The sequence below is a fragment of the Panulirus ornatus genome, chromosome 47, assembly GCF_036320965.1.
Source record: "Panulirus ornatus isolate Po-2019 chromosome 47, ASM3632096v1, whole genome shotgun sequence".
NCBI classification, from domain to species: domain Eukaryota; kingdom Metazoa; phylum Arthropoda; class Malacostraca; order Decapoda; family Palinuridae; genus Panulirus; species Panulirus ornatus.
This window is the reverse complement of record NC_092270.1, coordinates 19,469,940-19,489,533: the sequence shown is the minus strand read 5'-3', so window position 1 is coordinate 19,489,533 and position 19,594 is coordinate 19,469,940. Positions and strand designations below refer to the sequence as shown.

The following is a 19,594-nucleotide window of genomic DNA, read 5'->3' as shown; positions in this document are numbered from 1 at the left end:
CAAGGTAAGTTATAACTCTATCCTCAAGGTAAGTTATAACTCTATCCTCAAGGTAAGTTATAACTCTATCATCAAGGTAAGTTATAACTCTATCATCAAGGTAAGTTATAACTCTATCATCAAGGTAAGTTATAACTCTATCATCAAGGTAAGTTATAACTCTATCATCAAGGTAAGTTATAACTCTTATCATCAAGGTAAGTTATAACTCTATCATCAAGGTAAGTTATAACTCTATCCCCAAGGTAAGTTATAACTCTATCATCAAGGTAAGTTATAACTCTATCATCAAGGTAAGTTATAACTCTATCATCAACGTTAAGTTATAACTCTATCATCAAGGTAAGTTATAACTCTATCATCAAGGTAAGTTATAACTCTATCATCAAGGTAAGTTATAACTCTATCATCAAGGTAAGTTATAACTCTATCCTCAAGGTAAGTTATAACTCTATCCTCAAGGTAAGTTATAACTCTATCCTCAAGGTAAGTTATAACTCTATCATCAAGGTAAGTTATAACTCTATCCTCAAGGTAAGTTATAACTATCATCAAGGTAAGTTATAACTATCATCAAGGTAAGTTATAACTACAAAGACACTCTGGCAACATCATGTGTGGTCACAGTGGCTATTGACAAGATGGCTCAAGTGAATATATTAAATCATGGATGAAGCAGTCGTGATATAATGATATATTGCTTCACAATGATATAACCTAAATTATATGTCGAGCCTGAATATAATAGTGCAATTATATATGTCGAACTTGTACTGGATTCCTGTGAGTCATATAACCAGTGACTGATGCTTCCAGTACCACCTGACACCTGCCGGTCTGGTCATGATGTGTGGGGGTGATCATGGATGATGTGTGGGGGTGATCATGGATGATGTGTGGGGGTGATCATGGATGATGTGTGGGGGTGATCATGGATGATGTGTGGGGGTGATCATGGATGATGTGTGGGGGTGATCATGGATGATGTGTGGGGGTGATCATGGATGATGTGTGGGGGTACCCCGATCATGGATGATGCGTGGGGGTGATTATGGATGATGTGTGGGGGTGATCATGGATGTGTGGGGGTGATCATGGACGATGTGTGGGGGTGATCATGGATGATGTGTGGGGGTGATCATGGATGATGTGTGGGGGTACCCCGATCATGGATGATGCGTGGGGGTGATTATGGATGATGTGTGGGGGTGATCATGGATGTGTGGGGGTGATCATGGACGATGTGTGGGGGTGATCATGGATGATGTGTGGGGGTGATCATGGATGATGTGTGGGGGTGATCATGGATGATGTGTGGGGGTGATCATGATGTGTGGGGGTGATCATGGATGATGTGTGGGGGTCATCATGGATGATGTGTGGGGGTGATCATGGATGATGTGTGGGGGTGATCATGGATGATGTGTGGGGGTGATCATGGATGATGTGTGGGGGCTATTATGGATGATGTGTGGGTGGGGGTGATCATGGATGTGTGGGGGTGATCATGTGTGGGTGGGGTGATCATGAATGATGTGTGGGGGTGATCATGGATGATGTGTGGGGATCATGTGTGGGTGGGGTGATCATGAATGATGTGTGGGGGTGATCATGGATGATGTGTGGGGGTGACATGGATGATGTGTGGGGATGATCATAGATGATGTGTGGTGGTGATCATGTGTGGGTGGGGTGATCATGGATGATGTGTGGGGTTGATCATATTACTAGTGTAAAGTTATGGGTAAAGTTATATTACCAGTATAAAGTTATGGGTAAAGTTATATTACCAGTATAAAGTTATATTACCAGTATAAAGTTATGGGTAAAGTTATATTACCAGTATAAAGTTATATTACCAGTATAAAGTTATGGGTAAAGTTATATTACCAGTATAAAGTTATACGTAATGTTTTATTACCAGTATAAAGTTATTGGTAAAGTTATATTACCAGTATAAAGTTATGGGTAAAGTTATATTACCAGTATAAAGTTATATTACCAGTATAAAGTTATGGGTAAAGTTATATTACCAGTATAAAGTTATGGGTAAAGTTATATTACCAGTATAAAGTTATATTACCAGTATAAAGTTATGGGTAAAGTTATATTACCAGTATAAAGTTATATTACCAGTATAAAGTTATGGGTAAAGTTATATTACCAGTATAAAGTTATACGTAATGTTTTATTACCAGTATAAAGTTATTGGTAAAGTTATATTACCAGTATAAAGTTATGGGTAAAGTTATATTACCAGTATAAAGTTATATTACCAGTATAAAGTTATGGGTAAAGTTATATTACCAGTATAAAGTTATATTACCAGTATAAAGTTATGGGTAAAGTTATATTACCAGTATAAAGTTATATTACCAGTATAAAGTTATGGGTAAAGTTATATTACCAGTATAAAGTTATACGTAATGTTTTATTACCAGTATAAAGTTATTGGTAAAGTTATATTACCAGTATAAAGTTATGGGTAAAGTTATATTACCAGTATAAAGTTATATTACCAGTATAAAGTTATGGGTAAAGTTATATTACCAGTATAAAGTTATGGGTAAAGTTATATTACCAGTATAAAGTTATATTACCAGTATAAAGTTATATTACCAGTATAAAGTTATGGGTAAAGTTATATTACCAGTATAAAGTTATGGGTAAAGTTATATTACCAGTATAAAGTTATGGGTAAAGTACTAATCATACCAGTGTGTAGGCTGCTCTGACCCAACTCCATATTTTCATTGTTGACAACCACTACCACGGCAACCCATCACCACATCCCACTGACTCCCATGCCACTGGGGCACATCGTAAACATCACCTCACACCTAAACATCACATAAGATAGAAAACGTCATTAGGTTACTAAGAACAAAAATGGTTCTCTGGCCAAGAGTGTTGTGAGGTACGAACTTTTTCCCTCATTCCTCAAAATATTGTTTTGAGAATTGTGATGTTACTTAGTACACTATGGTTTGTAGGGTGTGTATGGTATGTGTAGACTACAGACTGTATGGTATGTGTAGACTACACACTGTATGGTATGTGTAGACTACACACTGTATGGTATGTGTAGACTACAGACTGTATGGTATGTGTAGACTACAGAGTGTATGGTATGTGTAGACTAGTGTATGGTATGTGTAGACTACATACAGGTAAACTACAGGTAATTTTATGTCACTTATTACACTTTTGTTTGTAGGAAGTGTATGGTATGTGTAGACTGGAGACACTCAGGTAAACCCCAGTTAGTTTTAAGGTTTACACAGTTTTCAATAAGGACCCCAAGGTAGTTTTATGGTTTACACAGTTTACAATAAGGACCCCAAGGTAGTTTTATGGTTTACACAGTTTACAATAAGGACCCGAAGGTAGTTTTATGGTTTACACAGTTTACAATAAGGACCCGAAGCGCCTTGGGTGTAGCAGCTGCCGTGTTGTAGACCCATCCATCATAATGAGTCACCACTGGCACAGGTGTAGGTGGCTACCGTGTTGTTGCAGGTGGCGCACTCCACCTGGCAGCACCACCTGAACTGACACTGGCAGGAGTGGGTGACGAAGTGGATCCTTCTGTTCACGTGGAGTCCACACTGTCGACACAGCTTCCGGCAGGACGCCCTCTCCTCTCGTGCCACGCCCGGGCCTCTGGCCCTCGAACACGCCCGTCCTTCAGTTCCTACCACTCCTACGGAGGTGGAAGGATGCGTTAATGCTCCACCGAACCACCTGCTGGAACATCTACCATACATACAGACACACAGACAATGAAGTTATGGCATCATAATAGAATATTCCATTTTTTCTTCGGGCGTCTCAAACACGATGGAGACCCAAGAGTATTCAAATCCTCACTCCACTCCACCATCCACTTCCTTCTTCTGCTCCGTGGTGCCACCACCACCTTCTTCCACCACCACCTCCCTCCACCTTTATTATACGAGACAGGGATGAAAGAGACCATGAACCAAGGGCATGCGACCATTGAGGAAGACCATGAACTAAGGTCATGCGACCATTGAGGAAGACCATGAACCAAGGTCATGCGACCATTGAGGAAGACCATGAACCAAGGGCATGCGACCATTGAGGAAGACCATGAACCAAGGTCATGCGACCATTAAGGAAGACCATGAACCAAGCGCATGCGACCATTGAGGAAGACCATGAACCAAGCGCATGCGACCATTGAGGAAGACCATGAACCAAGGGCATGCGACCATTGAGGAAGACCATGAACCAAGGTCATGCGACCATTGAGGAAGACCATGAACCAAGGAACCCACCAGCAGTTTGGTTGGCACGGCAGTGGTCTGGGGAGTCGACGAGGTAGACGAGATGGTCTGGTTCCACGCCAGGGATCATGGTAACCACGTCCGTCGAGGGATGGTCTTCAAGTCTCTGCACGTAGGAAGGGAGGTCTGCAGGCGGGTAGACCACCAGGTTAGCGTCCGCTGATAAGGCATTGGTGTCCTCTAGCTTGGTGGCCCGTCGGTAGCGCTTCTTCAGGGCTCGGCCGACCACGGCGAAGGCCCCCAGCTGGAACCAGCAGGTCTGCGTGGTGCATGAACCAGAGACACCATGACACCTGCAGGCGCGTCGCATGCACCGCTTCACGCCCTGGCCCAAGATGGCGAGATAAAACACGTAAGTGGCTTAATACATTTACGACGACAGATGTTCGTCAGATATTCTCTCACATGTTTCCAAGAGGAAGAGAAGACTTGTGGTGGCCACCCCAGGGGACGATGAACTTACAACCACCCTCCCAGCACTGGTTGTTGGCCACCCCCAGGGGACGATGAACTTACAACTCTCCTCCCAGCACTGGTTGTTGGCCACCCCAGGGGACGATGAACTTACAACCCTCCTCCCAGCACTGGTTGTTGGCCACCCCAGGGGACGATGAACTTACAACCCTCCCCCCAGCCTGGTTGTTGGCCACCCCAGGGGACGATGAACTTACAACCCTCCTCCCAGCACTGGTTGTTGGCCACCCCAGGGGACGATGAACTTACAACCCTCCCCCCAGCACTGGTTGTTGGCCACCCCAGGGGACGATGAACTTACAACCCTCCTCCCAGCCTGGTTGTTGGCCACCCCAGGGGACGATGAACTTACAACCCTCCTCCCAGCACTGGTTGTTGGCCACTCCAGGGGACGATGAACTTACAACCCTCCTCCCAGCCTGGTTGTTGGCCACCCCAGGGGACGATGAACTTACAACCCTCCTCCCAGCACTGGTTGTTGGCCACCCCAGGGGACGATGAACTTACAACCCTCCTCCCCAGCACTGGTTGTTGGCCACCCCCAGGGGACGATGAACTTACAACCCTCCTCCCAGCACTGGTTGTTGGCCACCCCCAGGGGACGATGAACTTACAACCCTCCTCCCAGCACTGGTTGTTGGCCACCCCCAGGGGACGATGAACTTACAACCCTCCTCCCAGCACTGGTTGTTGGCCACCCCCAGGGGACGATGAACTTACAACCCTCCTCCCAGCACTGGTTGTTGGCCACCCCCAGGGGACGATGAACTTACAACCCTCCTCCCAGCACTGGTTGTTGGCCACCCCCAGGGGACGATGAACTTACAACCCTCCTCCCAGCACTGGTTGTTGGCCACCCCCAGGGGACGATGAACTTACAACCCTCCTCCCAGCACTGGTTGTTGGCCACCCCCAGGGGACGATGAACTTACAACCCTCCTCCCAGCACTGGTTGTTGGCCACCCCCAGGGGACGATGAACTTACAACCCTCCCCCCAGCACTGGTTGTTGGCCACCCCAGGGGACGATGAACTTACAACCACCCTCCCAGCACTGGTTGTTGGCCACCCCAGGGGACGATGAACTTACAACCCTCCTCCCAGCACTGGTTGTTGGCCACCCCAGGGGACGATGAACTTACAACTCTCCTCCCAGCACTGGTTGTTGGCCACCCCCAGGGGACGATGAACTTACAACCCTCCTCCCAGCACTGGTTGTTGGCCACCCCCAGGGGACGATGAACTTACAACTCTCCCAGCCTGGTTGTTCTGCAAGTTGACGAGCGCGCGTGCGTCCTGCCCGTCGTGCCAACCATCCAGGACCTGCCTGGTCATTGTGGAGCCAAATTCGACGTTGTGTGAGCAGCCTCGCCACTTCCAGGCGAAGCCAGTGTTCCCCCGGTGGCCGGAGCAGGGACACCCAGGTATACGCCCCTGGGAACAGTCCTTTGTGATGGTGAAGGTGACGCCAGCAGCGGTGATGCCTCGCACGAACGCTGCCTCTCTCGTCACTGCCTCACCACTCCACCTACAGGGTCAGACAGGAAGAATATGTTATAACAACTCACATAAGAGATGCACATCCATCTACAGGGTCAGACAGGAAGAATATATAACAACTTACATTAAAGATACACAGAGAGCTGCTAGAGAAGGTCCAGAGGAGAGCAGCACGAGATGGTACCAGGAGTAAAGAGACCTAAGCTACAGGGAAAGATTAGTGGAGTTGAATTTGTCCATTTTAGAAAAGAGTAAGAGGGTTGCCTAATTACAGTCTTTAAGGATGTTTCTTTGAGCTGACGAAATTGGACAAGTATATTCTCGTTATGGCCTAATGTATGATATGAACAGTTTGCTCCATGTTTTCTGATCCAAATTCTCAAAAAGAAAATTTATTCTGATATTCGCCATTTGACAGTTTGTCTCCTTTACTGTTTCTCCCATTGTGGGAGTCTGGCGATAGGTGAGGGACGAGTCCAATTCCCAATTTCTTCTCTCTCTCACACACACACACACACACACACAGACTCATGAGGATTATATCCAATTAGATGCTAGGCAGGCCTTCTTCCACTGTGCCCCATCCTCACTACATTGACTTGGGTTTAATCTCATCAACCACTTAGTACACCAACTTTGGATGTCCATGTCCCCTTGTAAGCTGATGCCATCCTTGCCCCGTGTTTCTACTTTCCCTCATGACTTGCGCATCATCTGCAGACATATGCAGCAGGCAGGAGTGCCCCCCTGCCCCGTGTTTCCACTTTCCCTCATGACCTGCGCATCATCTGCAGACATATGCAGCAGGCAGGAGTGCCATACCTCCAGGCAGGTCATTCATGTAGATCAAGAAGAATAGCGGTTCCAAAACACGGGCCCTGGGGGCACTCCACTGCTGGCCTCCACTCATGTGGAGAAGGCACTTCCGACGTCCTTTTTTTCTCCCTCCACCAAGATCTATCCTACAGCAGTTTGGGTGTACGTACGTGGTTGTAGTGGTAGGAAGAGACCACCACTGGGTGTACGTACGTGGGTGTGGTGGTAGGGAGAGACCACCACTGGGTGTACGTACGTGGTTGTGGTGGTAGGGAGAGACCACCACTGGGTGTACGTACGTGGTTGTGGTGGTAGGGAGAGACCACCACTGGGTGTACGTAGGTGGTTGTGGTGGTAAGGAGAGACCACCACTGGGTGTACGTACGTGGTGGTAGGGAGAGACCACCACTGGGTGTACGTACGTGGTGGTAGGGAGAGACCACCACTGGGTGTACGTACGTGGTTGTGGTGGTAGGGAGAGACCACCACTGGGTATACGTACGTGGTTGTGGTGGTAGGGAGAGACCACCACTGGGTGTACGTACGTGGTTGTGGTGGTAAGGAGAGACCACCACTGGGTGTGCGTACGTGGTTGTAGGGAGAGACCACCACTGGGTGTACGTACGTGGTTGTGGTGGTAAGGAGAGACCACCACTGGGTGTACGTACGTGGTTGTGGTGGTAAGGAGAGACCACCACTGGGTGTACGTACGTGGTTGTAGGGAGAGACCACCACTGGGTGTACGTACGTGGTGGTAGGGATAGACCACCACTGGGTGTACGTACGTGGTTGTGGTGTTGGGGCAGGACCATCTCTCCCACGTGAACTGTGTCTGGCACTCCTGCAGACCCAGCTGTGCCCCTCGTGTGATGCTCTCCGTCAGGGAAACACCTTCCTGTAGGAGGAAGATAACGATCATCAGCGGCAGCTCACGTACGAGGAAGATAACACAGACCAGGTGGGTACTGTGCACGATATGAGGAAGATAACACAGACCAGGTGGGTACTGTGCACGATATGAGGAAGATAACACAGACCAGGTAGGTACTGTGCACGATATGAGGAAGATAACACAGACCAGGTAGGTACTGTGCACGATATGAGGAAGATAACACAGACCAGGTGGGCACTGTGCACGATATGAGGAAGATAACACAGACCAAGTGGGTACTGTGCACGATAGGAGGAAGATAACACAGACCAGGTGGGTACTGTGCACGATATGAGGAAGATAACACAGACCAGGTGGGTACTGTGCACGATATGAGGAAGATAACACAGACCAGGTAGGTACTGTGCACGATATGAGGAAGATAACACAGACCAGGTGGGTACTGTGCACGATATGAGGAAGATAACACAGACCAGGTAGGTACTGTGCACGATATGAGGAAGATAACACAGACCAGGTGGGTACTGCGCACGATATGAGGAAGATAACACAGACCAGGTAGGTACTGTGCACGATATGAGGAAGATAACACAGACCAGGTGGGCACTGTGCACGATATGAGGAAGATAACACAGACCAAGTGGGTACTGTGCACGATAGGAGGAAGATAACACAGACCAGGTGGGTACTGTGCACGATATGAGGAAGATAACACAGACCAGGTGGGTACTGTGCACGATATGAGGAAGATAACACAGACCAGGTAGGTACTGTGCACGATATGAGGAAGATAACACAGACCAGGTGGGTACTGTGCACGATATGAGGAAGATAACACAGACCAGGTGGGCACTGTGCACGATATGAGGAAGATAACACAGACCAGGTGGGTACTGTGCACGATATGAGGAAGATAACACAGACCAGGTAGGTACTGTGCACGATATGAGGAAGATAACACAGACCAGGTGGGTACTGTGCACGATATGAGGAAGATAACACAGACCAGGTAGGTACTGTGCACGATATGAGGAAGATAACACAGACCAGGTGGGCACTGTGCACGATATGAGGAAGATAACACAGACCAAGTGGGTACTGTGCACGATAGGAGGAAGATAACACAGACCAGGTGGGTACTGTGCACGATATGAGGAAGATACACAGACCAGGTGGGTACTGTGCACGATATGAGGAAGATAACACAGACCAGGTGGGTACTGTGCACGATATGAGGAAGATAACACACACCAGGTGGGTACTGTGCACGATATGAGGAAGATAACACACACCAGGTGGGTACTGTGCACGATATGAGGAAGATAACAGACCAGATGGGTACTGTGCACGATATGAGGAAAATAACACACCAGGTGGGTACTGTGCACGATAGGAGGAAGATAACACAGACCAGGTGGGTACTGTGCACGATAAGAGGAAGATAACACAGACCAGGTGGGACTGTGCTCGGAATGAGGAAGATAACACAGACCAGTTGGGTACTGTGCACGATAGGAGGAAGATAACACAGACCAGATGGGTACTGTGCACGATATGAGGAAGATAACAGAGACCAGGTGGGTACTGTGCACGATATGAGGAAGATAACACAGATCAGATGGGTACTGTGCACGATATGAGGAAGATAACACAGACCAGGTGGGTACTGTGCTCGATATGAGGAAGATGACACAGACCAGGCAGGTACTGTGCACGATATGAGGAAGATAACTCAGACCAGGTGGGTACTGTGCACGATATGAGGAAGATAACACAGACCAGGTGGGTACTGTGCACGATATGAGGAAGATAAACAGACCAGATGGGTACTGTGCACGATATGAGGAAAATAACACACCAGGTGGGTACTGTGCACGATAGGAGGAAGATAACACAGACCAGGTGGGTACTGTGCACGATAAGAGGAAGATAACACAGACCAGGTGGGACTGTGCTCGATATGAGGAAGATAACACAGACCAGGTGGGCACTGTGCACGATATGAGGAAGATAACACAGACCAGATGGGTACTGTGCACGATATGAGGAAGATAACAGAGACCAGGTGGGTACTGTGCACGATATGAGGAAGATAACACAGATCAGATGGGTACTGTGCACGATATGAGGAAGATAACACAGACCAGGTGGGTACTGTGCTCGATATGAGGAAGATGACACAGACCAGGCAGGTACTGTGCACGATATGAGGAAGATAACTCAGACCAGGTGGGTACTGTGCACGATATGAGGAAGATAACACAGACCAGGTGGGTACTGTGCACGATATGAGGAAGATAAACAGACCAGGCAGGTACTGTGCACGATATGAGGAAGATAACACAGACCAGGTGGGTACTGTGCACGATATGAGGAAGATAACACAGACCAGGTGGGTACTGTGCACGATATGAGGAAGATAACACAGACCAGGTGGGTACTGTGCACGATATGAGGAAGATAACAGACCAAGCTGGTACTGTGCACGATATGAGGAAGATAACACGGACCAGGTGGGTATTGTGCACGATATGAGGAAGATAACACAGACCAGGTGGGTACTGTGCACGACGAGGAAAATAACAGACCAGGCAGGTACTGTGCACGATATGAGGAAGATAACACAGACCAGGTGGGTACTGTGCACGATATGAGGAAGATAACACAGACCAGGCAGGTACTGTGCACGATATGAGGAAGATAACACAGACCAGGTGGGTACTGTGCTCGATATGAGGAAGATAACACAGACCAGGTGGGTACTGTGCACGATAGGAGGAAGATAACACAGACCAGGTGGGTGCTGTGCACGATATGAGGAAGATAGCACAGACCAGGTGGGTGCTGTGCACGATATGAGGAAGATAACACAGACCAGGTGGTTACTGTGCACGATATGAGGAAGATAACACAGACCAGGTGGGTACTGTGCACGATATGAGGAAGATAACACAGACCAGGTGGGTACTGTGCTCGATATGAGTAAGATAACGCGGACCAGGTGGGTACTGTGCTCGATATGAGGAAGATAACACGGACCAGATGGGTACTGTGCTCGATATGAGGAAGATAACACGGACCAGGTGGGTACTGTGCTCGATATGAGGAAGATAACACGGACCAGATGGGTACTGTGCACGATATGAGGAAGATAACACAGACCAGGTGGGTACTGTGCTCGATATGAGGAAGATAACACAGACCAGGTGGGTACTGTGCACGATATGAGGAAGATAACACAGACCAGGTGGGTACTGTGCACGATATGAGGAAGATAACGCGGACCAGGTGGGTACTGTGCTCGATATGAGGAAGATAACACAGACCAGGTGGGTACTGTGCTCGATATGAGGAAGATAACACAGACCAGGTGGGTACTGTGCCAGATATGAGGAAGATAACACAGACCAGATGGGTACTGTGCACGATATGAGGAAGATAACACAGACCAGGTGGGTACTGTGCTCGATATGAGGAAGATAACACGGACCAGGTGGGTACTGTGCTCGATATGAGGAAGATAACACAGACCAAGTGGGTACTGTGCACGATAGGAGGAAGATAACACAGACCAGGCAGGTACTGTGCACGATATGAGGAAGATAACACAGACCAAGTGGGTACTGTGCACGATAAGAGGAAGATAACACAGACCAGGTGGGTACTGTGCACGATATGAGGAAGATAACACGGACCAGGTGGGTACTGTGCACGATAGGAGGAAGATAACACGGACCAGGTGGGTACTGTGCACGATATGAGGAAGATAACACAGACCAGGTGGGTACTGTGCACGATAGGAGGAAGATAACACGGACCAGGTGGGTACTGTGCACGATATGAGGAAGATAACACGGACCAGGTGGGTACTGTGCACGATATGAGGAAGATAACACGGACCAGGTCAGGACCTGAGTGTTCAGGTCGGGGGTCATCCCTTGCCTGGGGACCTGATGTGTCCTCTCCAAATGTCCCTTAATGAGAAGTGGGTAACACCCTGCCACGGGGTCAGCCAGATGACCTCGGGGCAGAGGTCACGCGCCCCTGTAATTGGCTGGGAGTCGCCTGACCTGCCCTGCGAGCCTTGCCCCACCTTGGTACTCACATCCTGACCTGCCCTGAGGAGAGTCTTGCCCCACCCTGGTACACCCTGATTTGCCCTGGGAGCCTTGCCCCACCCTGATGTACACCCTAACCTACCCTGGGAGTCTTGCCCCACCCTGGTACACACCCTAACCTGCCCTGAGAGCCTTGCCCTACCCTGGTACACCCTGACCTGCCCTGGTAGCCTCGCCACACCCTAGTACACCCTAACGTGCCCTGGGAGTCTTGCCCCACCCTGGTACACACCCTAACCTACCCTGGGAGCCTTGCCCTACCCTGGTACACCCTGACCTCCCTGGTAGCCTCGCCACACCCTGGTACACCCTAACGTGCCCTGGAAGCCTTGCCCCACCCTGGTACACCCCATAACAAGGTGAGGTGGTGTGGCCATGTGGTCATAACAAGGTGAGGTGGTGTGGCCATGTAGACATAACAAGGTGAGATGGTGTGGCCATGTAGACATAACAAGGTGAGATGGTGTGGCCATGTGGTCATAACAAGGTGAGGTGGTGTGGCCATGTAGACATAACAAGGTGAGGTGGTGTGGCCATGTAGACATAACAAGGGGAGATGGTGTGGCCATGTGGACATAAATGGTGAGGTGGTATGGCCATGTGGACATAACAAGGTGAGGTGGTGTGGCCATGTGGTCATAACAAGGTGAGGTGGTGTGGTCATGTGGACATAACAAGGTGAGGTGGTGTGGCCATGTGGTCATAAGGTGAGGTGGTGTGGCCATGTGGACATAACAAGGTGAGGTGGTGTGGCCATGTGGACATAACAAGGTGAGGTGGTGTGGCCATGTGGACATAAGGTGAGGTGGTGTGGCCATGTGGACCTAACAAGGTGAGGTGGTGTGGCCATGTGGACATAACAAGGTGAGGTGGTGTGGCCATGTGGACATAAGGTGAGGTGGTGTGGCCATGTGGACCTAACAAGGTGAGGTGGTGTGGCCATGTGGACCTAACAAGGTGAGGTGGTGTGGCCATGTGGACATAAGGTGAGAAGACAAAGAAAACGGAGACTACGAGGACGCGAGTGAGGGGAGACGACACAAGATTGGGAGAAGATAAAGAAAACGGAGAATACCAGGACTGGAGTGAGGGGAGACGACAAAGAAAACGGAGACTACGAGGACAGGAGTGAGGGGAGACGACAAAGAAAACGGAGACTACGAGGACAGGAGTGAGGGGAGACGACAAAGAAAACGGAGACTACGAGGACAGGAGTGAGGGGAGACTGACTGACTGGGAAATAAGTGACTGGCAGGTTGTAAACTGGTGTCTGGTGACAGCGATGATAAGGTTCTGCTGATATTCCCTGTCAGCTGTGCCAGGCTGACGGCCGGCTGGTGGTCAGGCTGACGGCCGGCTGGCTGGCTGGCTGGCTGGCTGGCTGGTGGTCAGGCTGACGGCTGGCTGGTGGTCAGGCTGACGGCCGGCTGGCTGACTGGCTGGCTGGTGGTCAGGCTGACGGCTGGCTGGTGGTCAGGCTGACGGCCGGCTGGCTGACTGGCTGGCTGGTGGTCAGGCTGACGGCCGGCTGGCTGACTGGCTGGCTGTCAGCTGGGACCTCCTGACCCGGTGGTTCGGCTTTTGCATTATTAAGACCCTGACGTCACCTGACCCAGACCCCACGCGACGTGACCTGACCTTGACCTGACCTGGGATGATGACCTGGCCCGCCTGTGCACTCCGTAGGGACCCCCCACCCCCCATTCCTCTCACACACACACACACACACACACACACACACACACACACACACACACACACACACACACACCACACACACACACACCTGCCACTGTGTTCACTACATCGTAAAAAACAAATGCTGATGTCTACTGTATACATGTCTACTGTAGATACATGTATATTGTAGATACATGTATACATGTATACTGTAGATACATGTGTACATGTATACTGTAGATACATGTATCCTGTATACATGTCTACTGTAGATACATGTATCCTGTATACATGTCTACTGTAGATACATGTATCCTGTATACATGTCTACTGTAGATACATGTATCCTGTATACATGTCTACTGTAGATACATGTATCCTGTATACATGTCTACTGTAGATACATGTATCCTGTATACATGTCTACTGTAGATACATGTATCCTGTATACATGTCTACTGTAGATACATGTATCCTGTATACATGTCTACTGTAGATACATGTATCCTGTATACATGTCTACTGTAGATACATGTATCCTGTATACATGTCTACTGTAGATACATGTATCCTGTATACATGTCTACTGTAGATACATGTATCCTGTATACATGTCTACTGTAGATACATGTATCCTGTATACATGTCTACTGTAGATACATGTATCCTGTATACATGTTTACTGTAGATACATGTATCCTGTATACATGTCTACTGTAGATACATGTATCCTGTATACATGTCTACTGTAGATACATGTATCCTGTATACATGTCTACTGTAGATACATGTATCCTGTATACATGTCTACTGTAGATACATGTATCCTGTATACATGTCTACTGTAGATACATGTATCCTGTATATATGTCTACTGTAGATACATGTATCCTGTATACATGTCTACTGTAGATACATGTACCCTGTATACATGTCTAATGTAGATACATGTATCCTGTATACATGTCTACTGTAGATACATGTGTACTGTAGATACGCATACTTTAGATACATGTATACTGTAGATACACGTATACTGTGGATAAATGTATACTGTAGAAATACGTATCCTGTAGATACTTGTATACTATAGATACATGTATACTGTAGATAAACGTATACTGTAGATAAACGTATACTGTAGATACATGCATACTGTAGATACATGTACACTGTAGATATATGTATCCTGTAGATACGTGTATACTGTAGATACACGTATACTGTAGGATAATTTAGCATGATGGAGAGGCAGGCCTGTGTTGGTGGTGGTGGTGTGGAGAGCAGTGGACCACACTCAGAGTGTGGTCCAGCCCCTCCCCCCCCGCCCCCCACCCGGGTAATTACCCTCATTAGCACATGCCACTTATTAGGTACGTCAGACCCACACTAGATCTCTCACTCACACCAACCCATATCAGTCTAGAGTTTAGTGTCCTACACTCCCTCAACTCCTGCTTCAGGAGTAGTGCTACTCCTTCCCTTGCTCTTGTCCTCTCACTAACCCCTGACTTTACTCCCAAGACATTCCCAAACCGCTCTCCCTCTTTACCATGAAGGGTGTGTATGGTAGACCACACATACCATGGTGTGTATGGTAGACCACACATACCATGAAGGGTGTGTATAGTAGACCACACATACCATGAAGGGTGTGTATGGTAGACCACACATACCATGGTGTGTATGGTAGACCACACATACCATGAAGGGTGTGTATAGTAGACCACACATACCATGAAGGGTGTGTATGGTAGACCACACATACCATGGTGTGTATGGTAGACCACACATACCATGAAGGGTGTGTATGGTAGACCACACATACCATGGTGTGTATGGTAGACCACACATACCATGAAGGGTGTGTATGGTAGATCACACATACCATGAAGGGTGTGTATGGTAGACCACACATACCATGAAGGGTGTGTATGGTAGACCACACATACCATGAAGGGTGTGTATGGTAGACCACACATACCATGAGGGGTGTGTATGGTAGACCACATATATCATGAAGGATGTGTATGGTAGACCACACATACCATGGTGTGTATGGTAGACCACATACCATGAAGGATGTGTATGGTAGACCACACATACCATGAAGGAAGTGTATGGTAGACCACATGCCATGAAGGAAGTGTATGGTAGACCACACATACCATGAAGGAAGTGTATGGTAGACCACACATACCATGAAGGGTATGTATGGTAGACCATACATACCATGAAGGGTGTGTATGGTAGACCACACATACCATGAAGGATGTGTATGGTAGACCACACATACCATGGTGTGTATGGTAGACCACACATACCATGAAGGGTGTGTATGGTAGACCACACATACCATGGTGTGTATGGTAGACCACACATACCATGGTGTGTATGGTAGACCACACATACCATGGTGTGTATGGTAGACCACACATACCATGAAGGGTGTGTATGGTAGACCACACATACCATGGTGTGTATGGTAGACCACACATACCATGAAGGATGTGTATGGTAGACCACACATACCATGGTGTGTATGGTAGACCACACATACCATGAAGGGTGTGTATGGTAGACCACACATACCATGAAGGGTGTGTATGGTAGACCACACATACCATGAAGGGTGTGTATGGTAGACCACACATACCATGGTGTGTATGGTAGACCACACATACCATGAAGGGTGTGTATGGTAGACCACACATACCATGAAGGGTGTGTATGGTAGACCACACATACCATGAAGGGTGTGTATGGTAGACCACACATACCATGAAGGGTGTGTATGGTAGACCACACATACCATGAAGGGTGTGTATGGTAGACCACACATACCATGAAGGGTGTGTATGGTAGACCACACATACCATGAAGGGTGTGTATGGTAGACCACACATACCATGAAGGGTGTGTATGGTAGACCACACATACCATGAAGGGTGTGTATGGTCTTAGGTGTATTGTATACCCCTAAAAAAGATGTTCAAATTGACCAGGGTAGTTGAGAGGCCTAACGGCAAAACGACCAATTAAGAGCGGGAGTTTGTGGGGGGGGGGCTAACTATTTTAGGTTGCCAGATGTTCCTAGCACGAGGGTTCTGGGTAGCGCGTAGCGCTCACCACATAATGAGACAAACCACGTGTGACTTGGTCAACTTACCTTCGTCCCGGCCATGACCGCGTTCTCTAGCCTCCTGTGGCAGAGAAAAATACAGTTACTGTAGTTGACGTGGCCCGGCTGTATCACACCCCCCCCCTACTGTATTAATACAATATATGGCAATACTCGTCTTAGTCACGATCTTGTGGGTGCTGCACGTGCATGACGGGTCAACTACTGCACGTGCATGACGGGTCAACCACTACACGTGCATGACGGGTCAACTACTGCACGTGCATGACGGGTCAACTACTGCACGTGCATGACGGGTCAGCTACTGCACGTGCATGACGGGTCAACTACTGCACGTGCATGACGGGTCAACTACTGCACGTGCATGACGGGTCAACTACTGCACGTGCATGACGGGTCAACTACTGCACGTGCATGACGGGTCAACTACTGCACGTGCATGACGGGTCAACTACTGCACGTGCATGACGGGTCAACTACTGCACGTGCATGACGGGTCAACTACTGCATGTGCATGACGGGTCAACTACTGCACGTGCATGACGGGTCAACTACTGCACGTGCATGACGGGTCAACTACTGCACGTGCATGACGGACAACTTATCGTGCATGCTTGACATACTACATGTACGTGCATGACGGACTACGTACCGTAAGTGGAGGCAGGACCACGTTCTCTACGTGCAGGAGGGACCACGTGCTCACGTGCAGGAGGGACTACGTGCTGTAAGTGCAGGAGGGACTACGTGCTGTACGTGCAGGAGGGACTACGTGTTGTACGTGCAGGAGGGACTACGTGCTCTACATGCAGGAGGGACTACGTGCTCTACGTGCAGGAGGGACCACGTGCTCTACGTGCAGGAGGGACTACGTGCTCTACGTGCAGGAGGGACTACGTGCAGTAGGGACCACATGCTCTACGTGCAGTAGGGACCACGTGCTCTACGTACAAGAGGGACTACGTGCTGTACGTGCAGGAGGGACTACGTGCTGTACGTGCAGGAGGGACTACGTGCTCTACGTGCAGGAGGGACCACGTGCTCTACGTGCAGGAGGGACTAGGTGCTCTACATAGAGGAGGGACTACGTGCAGTAGGGACTACGTGCTCTACGTGCAGGAGGGACCACGTGCTTACGTGCAGGAGGGACCACGTGTTTTACGTGCATGAGCGACCACATGTTGGAGGGATCACATGCAGGAAGGACCACTTGCAAGAGGGACCACGTGCAGGAGGGACTACGTGCAGGAGGGACCACGTGCAGGAGGGACCACGTGCAGGAGGGACTACGTGCAGGAGGGACCACGTGCAGGAGGGACTGACTCACCATGAGTAACATGGACTCGTCCAGCAGGTCAGTATGACCAACACAATCTGCCACGTGCTTCCTGCCATCCTGTACCTCACTGTATCTACAGTCACCTGCCCTGTATCTACAGTCACCTGCACTGTATCTACAGCTCCTACAGTCACCTGGCCTGTATCTACAGCTCCTACAGTCACCTGCCCTATATATACAGTTCCTACAGTCACCTGGCCTGTATCTACAGCTCCTACAGTCACCTGCCCTGTATCTACAGGTCCTACAGTCACCTGGCCTGTATATACAGCTCCTACAGTCACCTGGCCTGTATCTACAGCTCCTACAGTCACCTGGCCTGTATATACAGCTCCTACAGTCACCTGGCCTGTATCTACAGCTCCTACAGTCACCTGGCCTGTATATACAGTTCCTACAGTCACCTGGCCTGTATCTACAGTTCCTACAGTCACCTGGCCTGTATCTACAGTCACCTGCCCTGTATCTACAGCTCCTACAGTCACCTGCTCTGTATCTACAGTCACCTAGCCTGTATCTACAGGTCCTACAGTCACCTGGCCTGTATATACAGCTCCTACAGTCACCTGCTCTGTATCTACAGCTCCTACAGTCACCTGGCCTGTATCTACAGTCACCTACAGTCACCTGGCCTGTATCTACAGTCACCTGCTCTGTATCTACAGGTCCTACAGTTGCCTGCTCTGTATCTACAGTTCCTACAGTCACCTGGCCTGTATCTACAGGTCCGACAGTCACTTGCTCTGTATCTACAGGTCCTACAATCACCTGCTCTGTATCTACAGGTCCTACAATCACCTGGCCTGTATCTAGTCACCTACAGTCACCTGGCCTGTATCTACAGTCACCTGCTCTGTATCTACAGGTCCTACAGTTACCTGCTCTGTATCTACAGTTCCTACAGTCACCTGGCCTGTATCTACATGTCCGACAGTCACCTGCTCTGTATCTACAGGTCCTACAGTCACCTGCTCTGTATCTACAGGTCCTACAATCACCTGGCCTGTATCTACAGTCACCTGGCCTGTATCTACAGTCACCTAGCCTGTATCTACAGGTCCTACAGTCACCTGCTCTGTATCTACAGGTCCTACAGACACCTGGCCTGTATCTACAGGTCCTGCAGTCTCCTGCTCTGTATCTACAGGTCCAACAGTCACCTGGCCTGTATCTACAGCTCCTACAGTCACCTGTTCTGTATCTACAGGTCCTACAGTCACCTGCTCTGTATCTACAGGTCCTACAGACACCTGGCCTGTATCTACAGGTCCTGCAGTCTCCTGCTCTGTATCTACAGGTCCTACAGTCACCTGGCCTGTATCTA

The 19,594-nt window shown here is 48.8% G+C and overlaps 1 protein-coding gene across 3 annotated transcripts; it reads right to left on the bottom strand.

The window, feature by feature from the left end:
• Nucleotides 1–3,297: 3,297 nt before the first annotated feature.
• Nucleotides 3,298–18,766, bottom strand: LOC139763634 (protein Wnt-8b-like). Of its 3 annotated transcripts, XM_071689887.1 has the most exons (7): nt 18,726–18,766; nt 18,259–18,353; nt 16,959–16,992; nt 7,885–7,994; nt 6,032–6,311; nt 4,302–4,635; nt 3,298–3,703 (listed from the first exon to the last, which is right to left on the bottom strand). In XM_071689887.1, the coding sequence occupies exons 2-7, from the start codon at nt 18,324–18,326 to the stop codon at nt 3,468–3,470; spliced, it is 1,062 nt and encodes a 353-aa protein (XP_071545988.1). In that variant the 5' UTR covers nt 18,327–18,353; nt 18,726–18,766; the 3' UTR covers nt 3,298–3,467. The 3 variants fall into 3 exon arrangements, with proteins under 3 accessions (XP_071545988.1, XP_071545989.1, XP_071545990.1); XM_071689888.1 differs by lacking the exon at nt 16,959–16,992; XM_071689889.1 differs by lacking the exons at nt 7,885–7,994; nt 16,959–16,992.
• Nucleotides 18,767–19,594: the final 828 nt, after the last annotated feature.

Coding starts and splice junctions, on each gene's coding strand:
- LOC139763634 (XM_071689887.1), bottom strand. CDS start 18,326: ATGGCAGGAAGCACGTGGCAGATTGTGTTGGTCATACTGACCTGCTGG. Junction 16,993..18,258: donor ACGAGTCCATGTTACTCATG/GTGAGTCAGTCC, acceptor TCTCTGCCACAG/GAGGCTAGAGAACGCGGTCA. Junction 3,704..4,301: donor CCGTGCCAACCAAACTGCTG/GTGGGTTCCTTG, acceptor CCACCTCCGTAG/GAGTGGTAGGAACTGAAGGA.